Genomic DNA, 25220 nt, shown 5'->3' on the forward strand with positions numbered 1-25220 from the left:
TTTGGAGGCCCCAGAGCCATGGGTTGGATGGGGGGGGCGCCAGTGAGGGTTGCGCAGGCATGTGTGTGGTCACTGTGGATGCCCTAGCAGCTGTGGCCGGGCCCGGTACAGAGTATGCCTGGAAGGGCAGTGGCTCTGGCTCCCGGGAATGAGGAGGTGTGCTTGGAGCTGGCCCGCCTGCCATCTGCCCAGGAGTAGTACAGACGCCGGCTGCGGATGTGGTGCCTGGGTTACCTTTCACTCTGCTGGAAGGAAGCTACAGGCTGGACTTCAGCAGGAGGGGACGTCCCGTTACAGGCATTATTGGCCTCATGTGACATGGGCCAACCTCTCAAGAATGTTGAAATCGTGTTCCCACAGAGATGTTGATGCTTTACGGAAAATGCCTCCTTGAGTCTTATGAAGCAATCGGGGCAGAGAGAGGAAGGAGGGTGAGCCTCCCACCTTGCTGGGCCTCTCAGGTCATGCTATGTACTGAGGCCTCTGAAGAGCCAGCCTTTCTCCCCCTTTCTTTGCCCCTTTACATTTGCAAGTCTCCACTTCCTGTTGGTCACCTTGGTTACACATGGTGTTTCTTCACCTCTCTGCAGCTCTTTGTTCTTAGACAAGACCCCGCTAGCTGTTGTCCCAGCCCAAGACCTGGAAGCCCGGGCTCTTGTTGGCAGCAGTGGGGATAGGCGTGGTAGGGAGATTGGAGGAGGAGAGCAGAGTGGTTTCTTTTGGGTGGCTGATGTTTGAGAGCAGCTCAGCCGTACTTTACTGCACCTTGAGCTGTTTACGAAGTGGTTGTCACCCTCCAAGTAGTGTCATACCCCAAGCCCTGGCCAGCTCCTCTGATGTGCAAGCCCAGGATTTACCACTCACCTGCAGTGTGGCCTTGGCAGTTATACTTCTGTGCCTCAGTTTCCTGGCTACTAAGGCTAGTGCTGGTTCCACCTCGGAGGGTGGGCGTGGGGACATAGCAAATGCACACAGCATTTAGATTCTAGTTGTAAGGGAGAAGATAGTCCCATGAGAGAGAGAAAAGTGGGCATGCGTGCCCACAGAGAAACAGGACTGGACGTGGTTATGCCGACATGTGTACGTACTCCCGTTGTTTTCCTGCTGGTGGAATTGCTAGAGACTTTAATTTTCTTTGTGCTCCTCTGTATTTTCTAAAATTCCTATAGTGATTAAGTATTATTGGTTAAATAAAACATTATTATTATTATTGTTTTCTAGATGGAGTCTCAGTCTGTCACCCAGGCTGGAATGTAGCTCACTCTAACCTCCACCTCCCAGGTTCAAGCAATTCTCTTATTTCAGCCTCCGGAGTAGCTGAGGCTGAGATTGCAGGCGTGCACCACCATGCCCAGCTAATTTTTTTGTATTTGTAGTAGAGACAGGGTTTCACTCCTGGCCTCAAGTGATCCTCCCACCTCAATCTCCCAAAGTGCTGGAATTATAAGCATGAGCCACCATGCTTGGCCTCAAGTTATATATTTTTAATGTATATCTATCTGTATATGTAGATATATCTGTACTTCTCAAAAGGCTCTGTAAAACTATTCATCATAATGAGCAATTCCAAATACTCATGAAGACTTGCGGGAAGGTATGAGAAGCTGGAGGAGCTCAATTTCAGGGGAAAGAGAAGACTGTGTCCTTCCTGCCCTAGGATGGCACATGCCTCGGTCTACCAAGTAGCAACAGAGGGTTTCCAAGGCGGAAGCAGTTTAGCGTTTTTGTTTTGTTTTGTTTTGTTTTGTAAAGAGACAGGGGTCTTACTGTGATGCCCGGGCTTGAGTGCAGTGACTATTCAGAGGTGTGATCCCAGTAGTGATCAGCATGGGAGTTTGACCTGCTCCATTTCCAAGTTGGGCCAGTTCACCCCTCCTTAAACAACCTGCTGGTTCCCCATCCCTGGGAAGTCACTATATTATATACATAATATATAAGAGATGGGCGCCTGGACCTCCCAAGGCAGGACACCCGGCACTTGGCTGCCTGGGGCTTCTGTGAGCTGACATGTGCTTTTTGTAAGCCTCTCCTAGGCTCCTGATGCCATGGCCATGTGCACGTTCTTACCGGGGCATTTCTGCAGGTGAAAGATGTGGTTCTTAATCTCAGCAAGCTTTTCAGTAAATGTCTAGGCTTAGAATCATCAGATGATTAGGCATCATGCCAGGGATTTTTGCGAGTCTCGTCTCGTGGATGCAGCGGAGTTTCGTTTTCTCCAGCATACCAATGCCCCGCAGCCAGTACCCTCAAGCACCTTTTCCCAGAGTCAGCTTTCTGGGATATTGTTACTCTGCCCCTCAAGAAGGAGGAGGGCAGGAGGAATGTCCTGTGGATAAATTCAACCTAGAGTTTTCCAAAGTTATATTAGTTTTTTTGCCGAACAAATGTTTCAGGACCTCTACTGGGCTATAGGCTTCCTTTAGGGAGCAATGTAGTATGCAATGGTTCGCCAAACTGTGGCCCACAGAACCCTTTTGCTCAGGGAGCATAACTTGGGACTGGTGTGCCACAGAACACACATTGGGAAACATTGCCTTTGCAAAATGACTGCTAGATGCATAGTTTCTAATTTTTGAAGCTTCCACTTCTCCATAAACACTGACGCGCTTCCTCCGTGGAAACCCACTGTTGGTTTTGGGTGGACTGAGGCACATGTCACCCCAAAGCAAGGACAGAGCTTTCTCTTTCTGCTGGAATCCAACTCCCTCAGTTTCTTTCTTTCTTTTTTTTGTAAAGACGGGGTGTTTCTGTGTTGCCCAGGCTGGTCTCCTCAAGCGATCCTCCTGTCTCAGCCTCCCAGAGTGTTGCCATTACTGGTGTGAGTCACCGCACCCAGCCCCCGCCCCGTTTCTTGTGCCTCCTCACTGGTCTTCATGAGTACTGGGAATTGCTCATTATGATAAATAGGTTTATACAACCTAAGACCAGGAACAAATAATTTTTTTTCTTACCTGTTCAAGTATTTGCCATTCCTGAAATCTGGAGGTTTTGGTAATTATCAAGTGTTCCTTTTGTATCAGGTATTGAGGTCACAGAGCTGGACAAGACAAGCCCAGTCCCTGCCCTCATGGTGGTTATAGTCTAGCAGGCAGGAGGACAGTAAGAGCGAATGAATGAGTAGATAAAAAGTCCTCAGTGCTTGGGGAGCATCTCACAGAAGCATGAGCCTGAAACACCTTTTTCAGAAGTGACTTTTAGGCCAGGCACGGTAGCTCACGTCTATAATCTCAGCACTTTGGGAGGCCAAGGCGGGCGGATCAGTTGAGGTCAGGAGTTCGAGACCAGCCTGGCCAACATGGTGAAAACCCCGTCTCTACTAAAAATTACAAAAATTAGCTGGGTGTGGTGGTGCGCACCTGTAATCCCAGCTACTTGGGAAGCTGAGGCAGGAGAATCGCTTGAACCCGGGAGGTGGAGGTTGCAGTGAACTGAGATCGTGCCACTGTACTCCAGCCTGGGCAACAGAGCAAGACTCTTGTCTCAAAAAAAAAAAAGTGACTTTTAAGCTGAGATCTGAAGGAAGAGTAGATTAATAATGAGAAGTAAAACCTCAAGGCAATTAGAAGAAAATAATGCAGTGCAGGACACTAAAGGTTAAACTGAGGACTTCATTTCCTCCCCTAATAGAAGAAACCAGGGGTGCTTGGCGGAACTTTCATAGTACATGTCACCTTCTAACCCCTCTGAGGTTAGCCTCAAAATGCCTTCAAAGTCTGCATATGAAGAGCACGTGCTGAATTTTCTCCTCCCCCTCCCCTCCCCGGCTATGCAGCAGTGAGAGGTGTGGGTCCCTTGGGGACAGTCTCTGCCCTGCACATCTGGCTGTGGGCCCAGGGTCTTGAGTGACTGCATTTCACCTGGCCTCACCTGCACTCTTGGGCACTTCTAAGCCTAGCACAGGTACGGGAAGTGTTTGCCACTCTGCCAAGGTCAGCACCTGGGGACAGGGGTTAGGAAGAGCAGCCGAGGACCAGACACTTGCCTGGAATCTTCAGAGACCTGTCCAGGCAGCCCTGCTGCCTCTCTGTTTCTCTTGTGTAGCTCAGTTTGGGGTTTTAGATGGGCTGCGATTCATGAGTCCTTAGCCTTTCCCAGGGCACTTTCCCTCTCAGATAATCCTCTTTCTGCTTGAGAACCCCCAGGCAAAACTCTTGGGCAGCGAGGAGAGTGGTTTCTAAAGGGGCAGCTACCTCTTCTTCCCCCAGAATGGCTCCTCTGGTCTCAGAAATGCTGGCTCACATGTCACATTGGGGCTTCCCACTTGCGGGGGGCAGTGACCCCCACCATGGGTTACCCTAAAGAGGGAAGCCAGGGTGGATAAGGGAGCCCCGAGGGGAAGGGAGGGCATAGAGGGCCACAGGCAGAGGGAAAATTCCTCAAAACACTCTCCATTTATTCAGACATCCATTCACTCAGCCAACCGCTACGCATTAGCCCTTACTCTGTGCCAGGGACCAAGGGTATGGCCAAGGGCAGGAGAGAAAAGCAGCTCCCTCCCTCACGGAGACCCCCTTCTGTGGGGGGCAGGGGACAGTTCCTAAACACACTTCAATGTGCTGTGACTGTTGGCGGTGGGAAGTCCACAGGAGGCTGCTGGGTAGGAGGGAGATCAGGGATGGCCTCTGAGGAATGGTCTGAACAGGGACCCTAAGGAAGAGAAACAGCCTGCATGCCCCAAATCTGGATTTGATGACGTCATGGCACAACCTTACAGTGAAAAACTAGGCAGCCATTGCAAACATTGTTCCCCATGCTCTCTGAGTGGGGAGTGGGGAGCAGTTGTAGATTGCTATGGCATTTTATGCGAGTTTGCACAAAGAACTATCTGAAGAATCCAGGTAGAACCTAGTAGTACTTCTCTCTGAATCCTTCTAAGTGAGGGATTATGAATGATGTTGGTTATTCTTTTTAAGATTCATCAGTGAACATATAATTCATAATTAGTAAAAATAAAAAGAAAGGAAAAAAATGGCAAATTCCTCTGAAAGGGGCTTTGCATTGTAGGGAGATGAAGTGGGACACTTACTGGGCGTGGGGAGTTACTATGACAGGGCTGATTTTGTTAAAGGGATGATGTGGGGTTGCTAGGAAATCCTTGGGGATAAATTTTGAGCTGGGCCTTCATACAGTGGATGTCTAGTCTTTTTGTTTGTTTCCAAACTGAACACATAGTAACTGAAGTAATAAAGTGGTTATGCATTGAGCATTTTTGAAAAATTCAGGCTTTTGAAAAGCATGATCGTGAAAATCATGCAAGATCTCAGTGCCCACCCCAATCTCCCCTCTGTAGCTGCTGTAATATTTTGATGTTATCTCTTTCTTAGTTTTTGCTAGCCCATAGCTATTATGTTAAATAATGATAATAATAAAGGACTGTGATGACAAAAGCAGGGGTTTTTGTAAGGTGGAATTCTTTTTCCCGGAACTCCACCACGGCCATCTGTCCGTGCCTCCACCTGTTCGTCTCTAGCTACTCCTGCGGCAGATGGGCTTCTGGGAGTCAGGTGATCAAGGGCCAACAGCTGGGGAGGGAAAGTGATCAGGACGCCTCTGCCCTTCCCTCCCCTCCCACCTCAGCCCCCTTCTTCTCCAGCCTCCCCCAGCCTTTCTGCTGCCCACACTCACGCCGCCTGTGGCCCTGCCAGGCATGCTGAGGGGAAGGTCACCGTGCCTGGCCGGGTTCCTGCCCGCCCAGCGCCTGCCTGATTGCTGAGTGCCTGCCAAGCGCCCGCCTAATCTGGGGAGAGCTTTAGAAGCCGCCCTAGGGCAGGCTGCTCTTTTGTTTCTGGAATCCAGGCCACTCAGCAGAGGGGCTGGCTTCCTGCAGTGCGCTGCTGCGGCCTTCAAGTGGACTTAGGTCAAGAGTGCCTGGGGAGGAATGCAGTCCCTTAGAGCAAAGCCCTTGTAATGAATGCCTTCCCCGCACCCTGTAATTGGGTTAGCGAAGTGATCAGTTGGATTCTCAAACTAAACAGGATAGGCATGCTGCAGTCCTATGTTGTTATTTCTATGCCAAAGAATCTCCCTTTTCCCAGTGAGGAGAACAAGCTGAGGCTCAGAGCTGCTAATTCTGCTTGGTTTGGGGGCTCTGCAGAGGACACACTGATGGAGGCGCCTCAGCTCTAAGGTAGGAAGCCTTGTTACACATTTCTCAAAGCAGGTTTCTTTGAAAGCCCAAAGAGCCTTTGACAGAGGTAGATCAATTCAACTTCTCTGAGACTTGATTCCCCAGCTTGAGGGAAGAGGAAGGGCCACTAGGCTTGCTGTTATCGCCAAGTACTCTACATTTACGACAGCGTGACCCCCATTTCTCAGATAAGGACACTGAGGGTCAGTTCACATGCCCAAGGTTAAGTCAATAGTGGAATTAGATTCCGACCCAGAACTGCCTGACCTCACACTCTGTAGGTATCAAGCTAATCCCCGGTATGTGGGGGCGGGAGGTGAGGTGGTTGGTACAGGGAGTGACTCTATTTATTCTTTTTTATTCAACACATATTTATTGAATGTCTGCATCTGTGCCAGCTACATAAATAAGTAAATTTTTGACCACAAAAAAGAGACTACTAAGAGAGTAAGGGGAACCTGATTTGGAATGATGGAGAGGTCAGAGAAGCCTTAGGAAGTGACATTTAAATCAGTATTTGAGGGACAAACAGACATGGGGAGAAAGAGCATCCCAGGGAGCCAGTGTTCTAACTTCAAAATCCTGCCCTCTTGAGACCAGCCCCTTCCAGCACGCTGTACCTACTAACCCCTTCTTGACATGTGTTGCTGTGCATTCCAGTGGTCCATAACTTTTCCTGTTTTTTTCTTTGCCTTTTTTTTTTTAAGACAGAGTCTCACCCTGTCACCCAGGCTGGAGTGCAGTGGTACAGTATTGGCTCACTGCAACCTCTGCTTCCCAGGTTCAAGTGATTCTCGTGCCTCAGCCTCCCGTATAACTGGGACCACAGGTGTGCACTGCCACGCCTAGCTAATTTTTGTATTTTTAGTAGAGACGGGGTTTTGCCATGATGGCCAGGCTGGTCTTGAACTCCTGGCCTCAAGCGATCCGCCCACCTTGGCCTCCCGCAGTGCTTGGATTACAGGCATGAGCCACCGCACCTGGTCCATAACTTTTTCTTTTATGCACCAGTGTCTTTCTTCGAGAATCTGCTCAAGGCGAAGGACCCTTTTTCCAGGAGCACGTACAGGAAAGACGTTCTTTGTGTTGCCTTGAGCTCTCTTGTCTCACTTGGCTCAAGGGAAAATCTAGAAGGCTTTGCGCTTGGCCAGTTGCGTGGGAAGGGAGGTCAAGACGTTGCCTATCTGACTTGTGTTTTGGGGCTTTGGACTGCACTGATGAAGGCAGCGTGGCCTGGCCAAAGGTCACTTGGCTAAGGCTAATTTCCGGCAGCTGCAGCCCACCAGACACCAAGGATCTGTGACTGTGGCTGCTTCTTGTCATGACCCTGAGCTTAGAGCCCTGTGTTTAGAGGAAATACCCACGTAGCCTGCAATCTGGTGGGAGCTGCTGGAAGGTGGGAACACTGTTGAGGGGAGCTGCAGCCCCACACTGGCTGCTGCTCCCAGCTGTCTGGCCTTACCCTGGGAAGAAGCTGGCCAAAAGATCTCTATGCAAGGCTGCTCAGACCAGGCCAGTGCCCTGCTCTAATCCCTTCAGTTTCTGTTGCCCTCAGAGTAGGGCAAGGCAGTTTTCTTAATAGGGCATGAAAGCTGGGCCACTGCCCACGTTTCCAGCCTGTGTCCAGGCACACCCTGCCTGGCTGACTGTTCCCCAGATGGGATACTTGTGTGGCTTTGCAGGTGTTGTTTCTGCTAGTGAGATGCTTACCTTTCCTGCATCTTCAACAGGTAAATTGTACAACTTGGCTCAATGTGTCTTCTTTGAAGTTCCCACAGACTTGCTACTCTATAGAGCTGGTCACGACTTGCCTCTGTAGGCCAGGACCTTCTGTATCTACCACTGCAATTCTTTCCTTGCTTTCTTTACTGCCTCTCCCTCCCTACCCCTTCTTTCCTTCAACAACTAGTTATTAGGCACTTAACGCTGTTCTCATCACACTGGGGTGCTGAAGTAACAGTGATGTGCAAAGGAGACCCAGACCTGCCCTCAAGGAGTTTGAACTCCATAGTGGCCGCATAAATTCATCAAACCTTGAAGATGAAGAATACACAAACGCATCAGGTCTTTTCCTTAAAGAAATTAAGCTGGGGCTAAAAGAGCTCCCCATGACTTCTTTATTTATTTATTTATTTATTTATTTATTTATTTATTTAGAGACGGAGTCTTGCTCTGTCACCCAAGCTGGAGTGCAGTGGCATGATCTCAGCTCACTGCAACCCCCACCCTACCAGGTTCAAGTGATTCTCCTCCCTCAGCCTTCTGGGTAGCTGGGATTACAGACACACGCCACCACACCCAGCTAATTTTTATATTTTTAGTAGAGACGGGAGTTTCCCATGTTGCCTAGGCTGGTCTTGAACTCCTGACCTCGGGTGATCCAACTGCCTCAGCCTCCCAAAGTGCTGGGATTACAGGTGTGAGCCACAGCACCCAGCCAAGCTCCATGACTTAACAACAACAACAAAAAAAATTATCTGTTAAACCCAAGCAATTAAAAAAAAAAAAGTTGAAAAAAGGGATACTTTGAAAGTCTTCTAATTCAGATCTGTTGCTAGTTAGATAAAGCCCAGGGACTCAGGGACTTTTTGAAACTCAATTTCTTCATTAAACATAAGGGAGAAGAAATAATTTATTCAGGCTTTGAGAGCCTTCCATGAGCAAAGCTCTAGGGCAGCGAAAATAGCTGAGTCCTGGCCTCTGAGCTCTCTGGAGGATCAGGCCAGAGGAGAAGTAATCAGTGTGAAATATAAACCCAGCCTCACTTTCAGGACACAGGCCTCCCTCCCCCCAAGAGACGATGGAGCCTCCCAGAGCATCTGAGGCTTTCCTTTGCAGTATTAGTTCATCACAGTTTGGAATTCTGCAACTGTCTTGTTGCTGGATTGCCACTTCTCTCCCTTGTTGGACCATGGACTCCATGACTGTGGGTGATACGTCTGGCTTGTTTTTTTTTTTATAGCAGCTTTATTGAGATATAATAATTCACATATCATAAAAATCACTTTTTTTTCTTTTTTTTTTTTTGAGACAGGGTCTGGCTCCTTCGTCCAGGCTGGAGTGCAGTGACATAATCTCAGGTCACTGCAACCTCCTCTTCCTATGCTCAAATGATCCTCACACCTCAGCCTCCCAAGTAGCTGGGACTACAGGCACGCACCACCACACAGGCTAATTTTTTTATTTTTTGTAGAAATGGGGTTTTGCCATGTTGCCCAGGCTAGTCTCAAACTCCTGAACTCAAGCGATCCACCCGCCTCAGCCTCCCAAAGTGCTGGGATTATAGGTGTGAGCCACTACACCTAGCCAAAATTTAGTTTTTTTAATGTGCAATTAAGCAACCTAAATGTCCATCAACAGATAAATGGATAAAGAAAATGTGGTACATTCACACAGTGGGGTACTATTCAACCACAAAAAAAGAGTGAGATCCTGTCATTTGCAACATGGATGGAACTGGAGATCATTATATTAAGTGAAATAACTAGGCACAGAAAGACGAACTTCACATGTTCTCACTTATTTGTGGAATCTAAAAATCAAAACAATTGAACTCATGGACATAGAGAATAGAAGGATGGTTACCACAGTCTGGGAATGGTAGTGGGGGTTGTGGGGGAGGTGGGGATGGTTAATGTGTACAAAAAAAAATAGAAGAAATAAGACATACTATTTTATTGCACAACGGGGTGACTATAGTCAATAATATCTTAATTGTACATTTCAAAATAACTAAAAGAGTGTGATTAGATTATTTGTAACACAAAGGATAAATGCTTGCGGGGATGGATACCCCATTCTCCATGATGTGATTACTTCACATTGCATGCCTGTATCAAAACGTCTCCTATACCCCACAAATCTATGCACCTACTATGTACCCACAACATTAAAAATTAAAAAAATTAAAATGTGCAGTTTAGTTGTTTGTGTATTCACAGAGCTGTACAACCATCACCATTGTCTAATGACAGAAGAACTTTATAACTCCAAAAAGAAACCCCATATACCTATTAGCAGTTATTTCCCATTAACTGTTACTCCTAACCTCTGGCAACCACTAATCTACTTTCTGTTTGTATGGATTTGCCTATTCTGGACATTTCATATAAACGGAATTATATAATATGTGGCCTTTTACGACTGGCTTTTTTCACTTAACATAATGTTTTCAAGATTCATCCCTGTTGTAACGTGTAATATTCTATTATATGGATACATTACATTTCGTTTATCCATTCATCAGTTGATAAGCGTTTGCGTTGTTTCTACTTGGGAACTGTTGGGAATGATGCTGCTGTGAGTATTTATATACAAGTCTTTGTGTGGCTGTATGTTTTCATTTCTCTTAGGTATAATATACCAAGGACTGGAATGGCTGGGTCATGTGAGAACCCTACGTTTAACATTTTAAGGAGTTTCCAGACTGTTTCCCACAGTGGCTGTACCATTTTACTTACCCACCAGCAGTATATGAGGGTTCCCATTTGCCCCTATCCAGCACTTGTATATACATTTCAGTTTTGTATTGATTTTTTTTTACAACAACCTTTCTAATGAGTGTGAGGTGGTATCTTACCGAGGTTTTAATTTGCATTTCCCTAATGATTAGTAATGTTGGGCACCTTTTCATGTGTGTGTTGGTCATTTTTACACTTTCTTTGGAGAACTGCCTGGTCAGTTCATTGCCCATTTTTAAATTGGGTTGTTTTGCCTTTTTATCGTTGAACTGTAAGAGTTCTTTATATGTTCTGGATACAGTCTTTTATTAACAAGTGATTTTCAAATATTTTCCTCCATTTTGCAGATTGTCTTTTTACTTTCTGGATGGTGTCTTTGGAAGCACAAACACTTTAAGTTTTGAAATTCAACTTCTGTATTTTTCCCTTGATTGCATCTTGTTTTAGTGTCATATCGAAGAAACCATTGCCTAATCTAAGGCCATAAAGATTTCCTCCTGTTTTATTCTGAGAGTTTTATCGTTGTAAGTCTTACATTTAGGTCTGTATCTATCTTATTCCAGATTGTATCCCCAGTGCCTAGATAACGCCCAGTGTAGAGAACGTACATTTCACTTACTGAGTGAAATGAATGAATGAATAGCTCTTGAAGGAATGAATGATTGAGCAGATATCCCTTTCTGGTCCTGGATCTGCTGCTAGTTGAGTAAGCCACAGGGTTAAGAGAGAGGTATTCTATAGAAGAGAAGCACCAATTTGTTTCAATCTCATCCCCTTGTGAGCCTGCCACAAGTGAGCTTTCACATTCCTTTTCTGCCAACTTATTTCCTGTTTTCCTTCTATGTCACTTCTTTTTAGTTTCCTTCTTTGGCAAAATGTTGCAAAGACATTTCCTAAACAAGTAGTGTCTAGGCTGGGCGTGATGGCTCAGGCCTATAATCCCAGCGCTTTAGGAGGCCAAGGTGGGAGGGATCACTTGAGGCCAGGAGTTTGAGACCATCACAGGCAACACAATGAGACCCCTGTCTCTACAAAAAATACAGAAACAATGAGCTGGGTGCAGTGGTGCATGCCTGTAGTCCTAGCTACTTGGGAGGCCACGGTGGGAGGACTGCTTGAGTCCAGAAGTTCAAGGCCTCTGTGAGCTGTGATTGCATCACTGTACTCCAGCCTGGGTAACAGGGGGAGACTCCTCTCTAACAAAACAAGAAAAAAAAAAAAAACAAAAAACAGTGTCTAATCTACTTTAATTAAATGGTAAATATGAGAGATACTGCATATAAGAACATTTTTATGTTGTAAAAATCTTTGTTGGTTTGATATCTTTTACTGGTTTTTCTTGAGTTAGACAAATAAAATGAGGTAATGTGGCAGTATGTAAATTGCAAAGTAGAAGTAAAAGTCACCTAGTCACCTCCTGGGGGCGTGGGAAGTATCATGATATCTGAACTTACTTTTAGAAAAAACACGTATATGCATGTAGAGAGAAAGAAGGCAAATGTGAAAAATTAGGGAATTGAGGTGAAGGGTATTTGGGAGTTCCTTGTACCATTATTTCAACAACTTTTTTAGGTTGATTTTTTTCAAAAACCCATCCCTCGTAATCCTACCCTCAGAAAGAATTAGATGCGGATCCTGAGAGGTCACAGGTGTGCTAGGCATTTTGCATACATTTTAAATTTAGCTCTCAGCTCTTGAGGAGGAAACAAAGGTGATGGCAGGTGACCAGGGTCACACAACTTGGCTGAGTAGTAGAATCAGAATTTGGATGTGTTAATTCAGACCAGACCCTGGGGGAAAAAAGGAATTTGGACTTAGACCTCAGACCCCAAGGCCTTTATTCCTTTATGACCTTGTGTATCTCAAATAGCAAAGCTTTCCCCTGGGAAGGAATGACTGGCTTCCTCTGTCATCCTCTAGGGCCCTGATACTTTATGAGCCTGTGCTTAGTGAAAGCAGATGGGAGATAGCCCAGGAGGGGCTGCCATCCTGGGACTTGCAGGAAAACTTTAATAAGAGTATGGAGGGAGTCGTTGCCTCGCATTCAGTCAGCAGGCAGGCCCTAAGGTCCCACTTCCTGGGACGACCGAGACTCTCGGGAGGCAGCCCTGACCGTCATCCCTCCGCCCCGCCTGTCCTCCAGGAACTGAAGCTGCCCACCTTCCGAGCCCACTCCCCACTCCTGAAGAGCCGCCGGTTCTTCGTGGACATCCTGACCCTGCTGAGCAGCCACTGCCAGCTCTGCCCTGCAGCCCGGCACCTGGCCGTCTACCTGCTGGACCACTTCATGGATCGCTACAATGTCAGCACCTCCAAGCAGCTCTACACCGTGGCTGTCTCCTGCCTCCTGCTTGCAAGTAAGCGAAAACCTACGTCTTCCTCCGCGCTTGTGCGGTCTCCTCCCCCTCAGTGCGCCTGGCTGCTTCCAGATCACTTTACATTTTGAAGATCTTTGCACATCTTATATGTTCATCCTTCACTGAGTGTTTTTTAGCATCAACATTTTTAGATGCAACATTTTTTAGCATCTATAATGTACCAGACCAAGTGATAAGGATGTTAGCAGCTTGTCTCAATTAATCCACACAGTAGCCCTAGGAGACAGATACTGTTAGTGTACCCCACTTTGCAGAAGCACAGAGAGGTGAAGAAGCCGGTTTGGGGCTGCCTGGGTAGTATGTGGCAGATAAGATTTGAGCCCAGAACTGCATGGTGCCAGAACCTGTGCCCTCAACCTCCTGTCTCCTGCTTCCTGGTATGGGGGATCTAAACGTGCTAGGAGGGGAACCCTAGCAACCACTGTTCTTAGAGGTGTTTTGAAATGTGGCTGCTTGATTTGGACCTAAGCAGGACCCATTGTGTGGTCACCAGGCCTGGGCACAGCCCTCTTGGGGTTTGCACCTTCCAAACAGGCCTCACTAAAAACACAGCATAGCTTTGACCATCTGTCTGTCTGCCTTGGTAGGGATTACTGTGTTAATTCGCTGCTACTTGGATGATCTCCTTAAAACACAGTTCTGCCATGCCACCCTGCCATTTAACGTCAGCCCATGGTTTACTGGCAGTCAGGATAAAGACCAACCCTTGAGTCCCTGCCTCTTTGACCTGTGCCTTTCTCCTCATCACTTCCTGGGTTCCAGCCACACTGGCCAAGTCCTTTCTTGTCATAGAGCTTTGCACATGCTGTTCCCTCTGCCTGGATTGCTGCTCCTGCCTTCCCGCTGCCCACCTGATTCTGGTTAAATATCACTCAGGCTCTATATCCCTGTGAAAACCTTCCCCCACTGCCGTCAGCAGGTGAGGCCTCCCAAGTATGCAGACCCTCAGCGTCATGTGCTTTAAATTAACAGCTACCCCCCCACCCCCATGGATAGCAGGTTTCAGGGATGGAAAGGAGCTTGGCACATAGTAAGACCTCAAAAATAATTTGTGGAGTCAATGAAACTAATGGTACTAAGGGTCCCTCAAGAGCCAGGCCTCTCCACTTCTCTAGGTTGCCCTAATGCAGAGGAATGGAATGCCCCAGAGGCCTCAGGCTCAAAGTGGCCAGGTACAATTAGGACATTTCTTTGACATCTGGTATTTTATCCTTGACAGTCAGATTTTACATTCTCCTCTGAGATATGTTTCTGTCCTATTTCATTATTCATTTCCCCTCCCTGCCCCGCCATCCTTCATCCTGCTTGGTGCTGCAGGACTGTGGCACCCACTTTCTTCTGTGGCTTTGTCTGCTTTTTGGCAGGCTGCCATAAACCCCGTGGGCACGATCACCCAGTTCCAGAAGCACAGATTTAGAGTTTTCAGAATTCTGTCTCATTCTCCACGCTGGCATCTTTTACCTGCTGTTGTTCATGATCCCATTGGCTGCTTTAGGCTCACAGCCTCACATTTGGTGATTTTTCTCTACCTTGGGCCGACTGGACTCCCTTGTTACACATGGGAGCCAGTCTTGCTGGGTGTCCAGCCTGTCTCAGCGCCCCAAATCAACGTGCAGCTCCCTTTCATCTGTGGGGCTTGTGAAACACCTCCGGCAGTGGAGGGCACACCGGGCATCATATTTCAAGCAGCACAGGAGAAATTCACGCCACAGCCTTTGGCCTGCTGCTGTCTGTGATCTATGGGCTGCATCAAGGCCTGCTGGGGGCAGGGGACGTATATTTCCATGGGGCCATGGAAGCTCTCCCCGAGCGTCTGTCTGGGGAGCTGGGATGTGAGGCACACACTGGAGACTCCTTTGTGCTGCTGCCGCCTTGGCGGAGGGAGGGGGTGTTTCAGACGGAGAGGCAGACGCCCCCACCCACGTGTCTGAGGGCAGCACAGCCTCGGGCAGCAGGAACGATTTTTTAGGACACCTGCCGTATGCTGCAGAGACCAGAGGGAAGAAAAGTTTCCATGACAGCCTGAAATCCTATTCTTCACTCCTCCCCTCTCCCCGGGCCATTGTGGGCCACGAGGGGCGTCACCTTGCCTCACGAAGTCTGGAGATCTGCTAATTTGGTACAAAAATTCTGAGATAAGAAGAGCTGGGGTTCTTGCCCCCTCACCTGTCAATCTCAGGTTTTTAAATCTGCTTCCAGATAGATAGGAAGGCCGGGCGTGGTGGCTCACGCCTATAATCCCAACACCTTGGGAGGCAGAGGCAGGTGGATCACCTGAGGTCATGAGTTCGAGATCAGCCCAGCCAACATGATGAAACCTTGTCTCTCCTAAAAATACAAAAAAAATTAGCCAGGCTGGGTGGATCACCTGAGGTCAGAAGTTTGAAACCAGCCTGACCAACATGGAGAAACCCCATCTCTACTAAAAATACAACATTAGCTGGGCATGGTGGCGCATGCCTGTAATCCCACTCAGGAAGCTGAGGCAGGAGAATCGTTTGAACCAGGGAGGCAGAGGTTGCGGTGAGTTGAGATCGCGCCACTGCATTCCAGCTTGGGCAACAAGAACGAAACTCCATCTCAAAAAAAAAAAAAAAAAAATTAGCCAGGCGTGATGGGCACCTATAATCCCAGCTACTCAGGAGGCTGAGGCAGGAGAATCGCTTGAACCCGGGAGGGGGAGGTTGCAGTGAGCCGAGATGGCACCACTGTACTCCAGGCTGGGCAACAAGAGCGAAACTCCATCTCAAAAAAAAAAAAAAAAAACAAAACAGACAGGAAGCAGAGATGGGATCTTCTCACCTACCTACAACCCCTTCTGCCCCATCGAACAGGGCTTAGCCAGGGGCCCGTGTCTGCAGGCCACAGGAGAAGGCAGAAGAAGCGAGAGCATTTCGTCATTCCACGGTGGACGCGTGGCAGACACTCTCTGTCCCTCAGAGTTCATTGTTTGCGTCTCCTGTCTTAACACAGGATAGAACTGTACTATAAATATAGTATAGAGATCACCATACTGTAAATGAAGTTGAGCCTCCCTCTTCTCTAATCTTTCGTCTTATGCAGCACCCCTCCTGCAAAGTCTTTTTGTTGTTCCTGTTTTTTAATTAAAAGGATAATTTGACAACACGGGAATCCCATGACTTCAGGTGAGTTGGCTTTGGCAGTGCCCCCGAATCACTGGCATCACAGCGGCTGTGGCTTCCTTCCTTACTGTTCTCTTTCTACATGCTGGACCCCATGCCAGGCACTTTACACACATCACATGGATCCTCACGACCAGTCTATGCGGTCGTGCTGTCACCTGCCTCTTTTATAGGTTCAGAGAGGCCACGAAACTTGCCCAACTTGTAGTGTGGGGTTGTGTGTGTGGTTTTTTTGTGTATTTTTTGTTTGTTTGTTTGTGTTTAATGAAGAAAAATACAACCAGGCGCAGTGGCTCATACCTGTAATCCCAGCACTTTGGGAGGCTTATGCAGCAGGCAGATCCCTTGAGGCCAGCAGTTCAAGACCAGCCTGGCCAACATGGAGAAACACTGTCTCTACTAAAAAAAAAAAACACACACACAAAAATTAGCTGGGTGTTGGTGGCTCGTGCCTGTAGTCCGAGCTACATGGGAGGCTGAGGCTGGAGAATTGCTTGAGCCCGGGAAGCAGAGGTTTCAGTGAGCTGAGATCATGCCACTGCCCTCCCACCTGGGTGACAGAACAAGACCCTGTCTCAGAAAAGAAAAAAAAAGAGAGAGAGAGAGAGAAAATTCATGCCACAACATAAAATTCCGGATTTTAACCATTTTAAAGTATACAATTGAATGGTGTTTAACACCTTCACGCTGTACTTCCAGGACATTTTTATCACCTTAAAAGGAACCTTTGTACTCATTAAGCAGTCACTTGCCTTTTCTTCCTACCGCCCAGTTCTGGCAGCCACTAATCTGCTTTCTGTCTGTATGGATTCGTCTATTCTGGCTGTTTTATATGAAGGGGATTATACAATATGTGACCATTTGTGTCTAGCATTGTTCACTTCATATAGAATTTTGAAGGATCATCCACTTTGCGGCATGTATCAGTACTTCCTTCCTTTTTTTTTTTTTCTTTTCTTTTTTTTTTTTTTTTTTTTTTTTTGAGATGGAGTTTCGCTCTTATCGCCCAGGCGAGAGTGCAATGGCATGATGTCAGCTCATTGCAACCTCCCAGGTTCAAGCAATTCTCCTGCTTCAGCACCCCCCCACCCCCCGTCCCACCGCCCCGAGTAGCTGAGACTATAGGTGTGTGCCACTACACCCAGCTAATTTTGTATCCTTAATAGAGACAGGGTTTCACCGTGTTGGCCAGGTTAGTCTCGAACTCCTGACCTCGGGTGATTCACCCGCCTTGGCCCCACAAAGCGCTGGGATTACAGGAGTGAGCCACCGCGCCTGGCCTTCATTTCTTTTTATGACTGAATAATATTCCATTGTATATCCCACATTGTGTTTATCCAGCCATCTGTTGATAGATGTTTAGGTTGTGTTCACCTTTTGGCTATTGTGAACAGTGCTGCAGTGAACATTCGGGTACCAGTTATATTTGAACACTGGTTTCGGATTCTTTTGGGTATATGCCTGTGGGCTGGATTACGGGTCGTGTGGTAATTTTATGTTGGAGTTTTTGAAACACCTTGGAGTTTTGCTTTTGCTTGGTGGTTGCTGCCTGGAGATGGCTGCAGTGTTGAGTCTTTGGCCCCAGGGCGTGGACCAGCCTGAGGAGGTGAGGGAGGGTTGGGGAGAAAGCCAGGAGGGCGAGAGGTGACCTTTTGCTAGGGTAGCTAGGCCTTAACTGTAAGACCTTATTATTTTGTACAGGAAGTGTGAGATACATTTTTACTTTTAAAAACCTGAAAGAATTTAGCCAGATGTGGTGGCACATGCTTGTAGTCCCAGCTCCTTGGGAGGCTGAGGTGGGAGGAACTCTTGAGCCCAGGAGGTGGAGGCTGAAGTGAGCTGAGATCTTGACACTGCACTCCAGCCTGGGCAACAGAGCCAGACTCTATCTCAGAACAAACAAACACAAAAAAACTGAAAGGTACAGAAATACCTAGTGCGAAAAATCAGTTTCTCCCCTTTGCTCACAGTCCCACTCCCACAGTTTTGTGTGAATCCTTCCAGACCTCGGCTGGGCATGGTGGCTCACGCCTGTAATCCCAGCACTTTAGGAGGCCGAGGCGGGCGGATCACTTGAGATCAGAAGTTCGAGACCAGCCTGGCCAACATGGTGAAAACCCATCTCTACTAAAAATTCCAAAAGTTAGCCAGGCACGGTAGCATGCACCTGTAATCCCACCTACTCAGGAGGCTGAGGTGGAAGAATTGCTTGAACCTGGGAGGCGGAGGTTGCAGTGAGCCAAGATTGCACCACTGCACTCCAGCCGAGGCGACAGGGCAAGACTCTGTCTCAAAAAAAAAACCCAAAAAACAAAAAATCAAAAACCACAAATCCTTCCAAACCTAGATGTGTTTTCATAATTGGGAAAATAAACTTATTTTCATTTATGGGGGGAAATGAATCATAGATTACACCCCTACACACTACTCAGTGAACGAAACTGCCAGATTCCCTCTCTTCCTTCCTTTTCCATTCTTCCTTTTCCTTCCCCATCTAATTGCAGTTCCATCGTACTTTTTCTTTGCAAACGTCTGTTTTCTTTCACTGTCACTTCCAGACCCTGAGCCTGAGCCTGTCCCTGAGAAAACAAGGTTTCTCATTGGTGAATGGTTTTCCTCTGTCCTCTGAGCCCCTCCTGCCCCTGGCCCACTGCCTGTTGTCTGTGAAAAGCAGTGGAAGGTGAGGCAGATAGATCTGACTCTTACAGTAAAGTTCTGACTTCTGGTTTCTGTAGGTGGGGCCACATCCTGTGCCGACCTTCGTGCTGGCCCCTGTCCTCCTCCCTAGGAGAGAGGAGAGAGAAGTGTCTGGCAGGAGGTGGGGGCATGGCCTTTCTTTCGGGGGGGGTGGGAAAGCCCCCCTCTCTGGCTCTGGTCCTCCTGCAGAGCAGGGTCCCTTAGCTCTGTGAGTCAGTCATGCTGTGCTGAGCTTACCTGTGAAAAGGCCCATCTCCTTACTATAGATTGTTTTTTTTTTTTGAGGCAAGGTCTCACCCTGTCACCCAGGCTGGAGTGCAGCGGCGTGATCTTGGCTCATCGCAAGCTCTGCCTCCTGGGTTCAAGTGATTCTCGTGCTTCAGCTGGGGATTCAGTAGCCGGGATTACAGGCACATACCACCACATCCGGCTCATTTTTTAAATTTTTAGTAGAGACGGGGTTTCACCATGTTGGCCAGGCTAGTCTTGAACACCTGACCTCAAACAATCTGCCTGCCTCGGCCTCCCAAAGTGCTGGGATTACAAGCATGAGCCACCGGACCAGGCCCTTACTATAGATTTTTAAAATTACGGTTATTATACTCACTTGTAAAGTGAGATCCAAAGAATAAAGTAAAAATCCTTTTCCCATCCCACTCTCCAGAGGTAACCCCTGGAAACAGTTTCTTGTGTCTTCTGATTTTGATCTGGTGTATTTTTTTGGAATTGCTCCATGGTTATACAAACACACAGTTGATTCTCATTATTCACAGATTCTGTTCTTGTGAATTTGCCTACTTGCTAAAACTCTTTTGTAGGCCGGGCGTGGTGGCTCACGCCTGTAATCCTAGCACTTTGGGAGGCCGAGGCGAGTGGATCACCTGAGATCAGAAGTTTGAGACCAGCCTGGTCAACATGGGGAAACCCCATCTCTACTTAAAATACAACAAAAATTAGCCGGGTGTGGTGGTGGGCGCCTGTAATCCCAGCTACTCGGGAGGCTGAGGGAGGAGAATGGCGTGAACCCGGGAGGCAGAGGTTGCAGTGAGCCAAGATCACACCACTGCACCACAGCCTGGATGACAGAGCAAGACTCTGTCTCAAAAAAAAAACAAAAACAAAAAAATTCTTTTGTAAACCTGGAATCAGTGGCAGTGCTTTTGTGGTGCTTCGCAAACACGCGCAGAGCCGTGTGTCCCACGTGGATTGACCCATACCCTTATTCCAAGCTGAGATCCAGTAAGAAGCACTCTGCCTTCTTCTTTCACCTCTTACGCTGCAAACAAATGTGTTTTCAGTGGACTTAGTGCGACATTTTTCATATTTTTGTGCTTTTTGTTGGTGATTTTGATGTCAACAAGTCTCCAAGAACAGGGTTGAAGTGCTGTCTAGAGCTCCCAAGGTCAAGAAGGCTGTAATATGCCTTTTAGAAAAAAGTCTCTGTTAGAGAAGCTTTGTTCAGGCAGAAGTTATAACGCTGTTGGCCATGAGTTCAATATTAATGAATTAATGTATTAAACAAATACACAACACAAAGTTATAGGCTAATCAGTTGATGAAATGTGATCAGAGGCTTGCAGGAACCTAACCTTGTACCTTCCCCTAGGAGCAGTGATTCAGTATTCACTAATTCAGTGTTCACAATGGCTTTATAGCGCATAACTGACATGAATAACAAAAATTGACTGGATATATTTCCACAGCTGGGTTACTGCTAAAGGTGCTTTCTTCATAGTATGTTAGGGAACCCCTCTTTTTCCATCAGCCCTTGTGGATTTACTTCACTCTTTTTACTGACTGCAAAGTTCTTTGTTTTATAAACACTGTCATTTATGTAAGGATTTCTCTCTTTTTGGACATTTAGGTTGCCATCTGTGTTTTTCACTGCTATACACAATATGACAGTGACTGGCTTTTTCCCTATATCTTTGCAAACTTACATGAGTCTGTCTGTAAGATAAATTCCCAGAGGTGGAATTGTTTTGGTCAACAGGTAGGTACAGTGAAGATTTTGATAAGTTGTGCCAAATTGCCTTACGGAAGTTTTAACTCAACCAACAGCTGATGAGATCCGTTTTCCCTAAATTTAACTTTATTTGTGGGAGGCTTTGGAACTGTTAACATCGGTGGCATAGTGGTAAGCACAGCTGCCTTCTAGAAAAACATTTATTTGACTGATTCTGTACCTAAACAATAAACTATAAAAGAACAAGCAGTGTCTCTTCTCTATCCTGGCCCCTCACCCGTGGCCACTTGGGGCTTTTCTTCTGTGCTGCCAGCCACGAGTGCCTTTGCCCTGCATTTCTCCGTTGCCCTGTCCAGGAAGCACAGACAGGGAATCCTTTCCAGACCGATTGCTTTTAGTGCTTATTAAGCCTCATGTCTTAGAGCAGATACCACTAAAAGCTGTTGCCTGCCAGGTACTTGCAGTGGGGCTTCAGGAGATTCTAGGAGAGGCCTGTCTTCCTCCCAGTAAACCAGCATCACTCCCCCTGCATCCTCCATCCCCCACTCACCCCTGCTTTGAGTACTTGGCAACTGTTGCTTCTGAAAAGCAACTTCTTTGACAACAAGGCAGGGGGCGGGATGGGGTCTCCCCATTGGAGATTTCAGAAACTTGAGAGCAGTCTTAATCCTTTTTGGTCGACAAGGATGAACGAATATGCTGCTTCCTAGCCTGGAGAAGTTAAACATATCAGCTCTCCCCAAAGCTGGGAATGCTTGAGATGCCTCCACGGCTCTAAATGTAGGCAGCAGCTGCAAATGGGGCAATATTTCCAGGTGGTCTTTTTCAGGGGTGTATTTCTTTTTTTTTTTTTTTTTTTTTTTTGAGACGGAGTCTCGCTCTGTCGCCCAGGCTGGAGTGCAGTGGCCGGATCTCAGTTCACTGCAAGCTCCGCCTCCCGGGTTTACGCCATTCTCCTACCTCAGCCTCCCAAGTAGCTGGGGACTACAGGTGCCTGCCAACTCGCCCGGCTAGTTTTTTTGCATTTTTTAGTAGAGACGGGGTTTCACTGTGTTAGCCAGGATGGTCTCGATCTCCTGACCTTGTGATCCGCCCGTCTCGGCCTCCCAAAGTGCTGGGATTACAGGCTTCAGCCACCGCGCCCAGCCTCAGGGGTGTATTTCTGACGAAACATGAGATGTATTGATAGAATTAAACCTAAATCTGCAGGAAACGTGGCAGCACCCTTGCAGGAGATAATTTAATAGCTCCCTACATCTCATGCAAGAGTGGCCAGGAGGAAACTCCATTTCCTCCCTGCCGTGGGGAGCATTTGAAATGCTTGAGCCTTTCAGTGTCTGAACATTTCAGGAATCGGAACAGGTCTTACATTTGATGTGTGCAATTAAAGTGACTATTGCTTATCTTTCTTCCGAAAGACTGCCATGACATCAGTGGCGCATCTCTAATCAGTGCCATTTGGCTGGTGGCCACGCGGCTCGGGGCAACTGGGAAGGGTGGTCTGTCACATTAGTGAGGGCCATGCTGAGCAAATCTGGGCACGGGGCTCGAATGTCACAGCACAGTGAGCGGAGGACATGGTGATTTTCCATTTCCTGTTCCCATCTCTGTAGACTGGCAGGCTTAGAGCTATTTCAGGGGAAGGATTTTGTGTAAACTCCCTGTCAGACAGCTGGCTGGGCCGGAAACTCTTAAATTGTTCAATTTGCCGTAGCAAGTTTAACACCCAGACCTGTTTGTCCAGGGCCTAACTTTCTGGGCTCTGCATGGATTTTTTTATTTTAATTTTATTTTTATTTTCCGGGAGTGAGGGTTGTATTTCAAGCTGCACGAATTAATTGAACGTGCGGTGTTCAGGAGCTCCTGATCACAGCAGCCCACCCCTCACCACCCAGGCATTTACCTATCAGTTTTGTCGGTTGTGATAGCTAGCACCGGCAGGGCACCTTTGTTTGGTTTTGAAATCCGTTTCAGACTCCAAAGAGATACGTCGACCTGTTCTATTCCATGGTGCTGAGATTAGAGATTATTTTTATGTGTGGAGCATTTGCCTCGATTTTTGAGATTTCCTTCAAGGAGTGTGTGTTGCCTCCCTCCACCTCTGAAATCTTAATTTTAATTACAAGCATTGAGGTGTCTAGACAGGAAAAGTCTCTTCTTTGTCACCGACATGGTGGGGTTTCTGGGACTTTTCTAGGGAAGTCTGACGCCTCCCGACTTGTAGGTTCTTGTACAACAGGTTCATGCTGAGATATTCTTGGACTGGAGCAGACCTACGTTCTGGAACGTTCTCTGGCAGTTATTCTGCTAGCTCTGGCTTCTAGATTCCCAGCAGCAGGGTCTTGCCTTCTGAGGAGTTTAAGGTGTTTTTTTATCAGCAGGAGAGTAACATTTGTTCCTGTAGAAAACCAGAAGATGGGAAAAACTAAAAATAACAAAATAAAAATCACTTGTAATCTCACTACATTCCTCTTTTCTGTAATCGGAACCTGGGGGCAGAGGGTAAATCCTAGCCTCAGTGGTGATGGGATAGTTAATGTTTCTTGAGTGTTTATTTTTATCTTTTTGAGGCAGGATCTCACTGTGTCACTCAGGCTGGAGTGCAGTAGCATGATCACAGCTCCTTGCACCTCAACCTCCCAGTACCTGGGACCACAGGCGCATGCACACCACCAGGCCCTGCTTTTTTTTTTTTTTTTTTTTTTTTTTTTGAGACACTGTCTCACTCTGTCGCACAGTCTCGGTTCACCGCAACCTCCGCCTCCCAGGTTCCAACAATTCTTCTGTCTTAGCCTCCCGAGTAGCTGGAACTACAGGCATCCACCACCACACCCAGCTAATTTTTGTATTTTTAGGAGAGACAGGGTTTCAACATATTGATCAGGCTGGTCTTGAACTCCTGGCCTCAAGTGATCTGCCTGCCCTGGCCTCCCAAAGTGCTGGTATTACAGGCATGAGTCACTGTGCCCAGCCTATATGTCACACAGTGTTCTGAATTTTTTACACAGATTTACCAATTGAATCCTCAAAACAATTCTATAAGGTAGGCTGTAGTTGTATTTTCCCCAAATATCAGAGGAAGAATCCGAGGCCCAGTCAGTTAGGACACTTCCCTAAAAGCATACAGCTAGGATGTAGCTAGTAATGGGGACCCAGGTTGTCACCTTGGGGTTGACTCAGTGGCTCTGAGCCACTGTACAACTACGGCCCTTGTTGTACAGCCAGACCACGTCCTTCCTTGGCTGTGCCAGGAAGACTCAGGTCAGAACACGGAGAGATTGCTGGGAGACTCCTGGGCACGCTTCCTTCTGAGCCAGCAGAGCAGCATTTGTGCTGACGGCGATTGAAACATCAGCCCTCAGGACCAGCTCTTGTATCTGGAAGCGTCTCCCCTCTGAACCTCAAGGGCGGTACCCAAGATGGTCTCTCCTCTTCCTTCCCCCTGCTCCCCGCAGGGGTCAGAACAAAGGATCAGGGTCCCCAGGGCCCACACAGTCAGCACAGCGGCCCCCTGGACCAGAGGTAGCCCCTGGTTAGTTAGGAGTGAGCTTTCTTTAAAGCAGTGACACCAAAACCTTCGTGGCAGGAGAGAGCTGCATAACCCCTGTCCTCCATACGAGGACAGAAGCACTTGTGGGACGCCGTCCCCAGATGCCAGCTATACACGTTACAAATGGCCCCCGCCCCGCAGGCCCTGCTTTCAGTCAGTGACACTTATTTGGGTGGCGTGTAAAGCGGAGCACAAAGGAACCAGGGATTGCCTGAGGCTGCAGTGTGACGTCATCACAGCAGTTTCTCCTTCCTGACACAGGGAAGTCCTCCCAGCAAGAAGGGAAGCCTGTGGGTGACCCAGCTGGCTGAATGCCACCTCTGACCTGGGAGGCATTTTCACAATTTCCTTCTAAAGAAAACAGCCACCCACAACCTCACCATGGTCTCTGTTTTTTTAAAATTGGGCCCAGGAATTGATTCAGCCTGTTAGAAATGGGCTTGCTTTCATTCTTTCATCCACCCGTCCTTCCATCCATTCCTTGATTATTTATCAAGGCCTACTCTGTGCCAGAGACTGGAGATGCAGCCCTGCTCTTGAGAGAGGAAGGAGAGGAAGAGAGCTTTTTCTTTATTTCCTGAGGGAGGAAGGCAGCTCAGCCAGGCAGGGTACCCAGAGCCACCTTCACGCCAGGTCTACCCAGCGGACCTTGGAAGCCCAGGAATGGCTGGTGTTGGAGGCCTGTTTCTCCGGGATGTTTCCTAACTACAAAATCAGAAAGGGGCTAGAAATCTTGGATGCAGCTACAGCAGGTCCTTAAGAGCAGAGTGGGAAGGGGAGGCTACCTGGCCTCCAACCCTTGTGGTCCCCACAGCTTTCTCCCTTCCTTGAGCACCACTGAAGCACTGTCTTACAGATGCAGGATTTCTAGCTTTGTCCCTGGCTTTCTCTCTCCCCCA

General features: G+C 47.6%; 2 protein-coding genes across 7 annotated transcripts in view; one reads left to right on the top strand and one right to left on the bottom strand.

The window, feature by feature from the left end:
• Positions 1 to 25220, bottom strand: part of PTTG1 (PTTG1 regulator of sister chromatid separation, securin) — a 241843-nt gene that overhangs the window by 135691 nt on the left and 80932 nt on the right. The gene's annotated exons all lie outside the window — the stretch shown is intronic.
• Positions 1 to 25220, top strand: part of CCNJL (cyclin J like) — a 61802-nt gene that overhangs the window by 18427 nt on the left and 18155 nt on the right. For 4 of the 6 annotated variants that reach the window (XM_050794808.1, XM_050794807.1, XM_050794810.1 and 1 more), the window contains exon 3: positions 12731 to 12944. In XM_050794808.1, coding sequence (XP_050650765.1) covers positions 12731 to 12944 — 214 coding nt within the window. Of the gene's footprint in view, positions 1 to 5747; positions 6128 to 12730; positions 12945 to 25220 lie in introns of those variants that run through there. The other 2 variants (XM_050794811.1, XM_050794813.1) reach the window with 2 other exon arrangements.

Source organism: Macaca thibetana, chromosome 6 (assembly GCF_024542745.1).
Source record: "Macaca thibetana thibetana isolate TM-01 chromosome 6, ASM2454274v1, whole genome shotgun sequence".
Lineage (NCBI taxonomy): Eukaryota > Metazoa > Chordata > Mammalia > Primates > Cercopithecidae > Macaca > Macaca thibetana.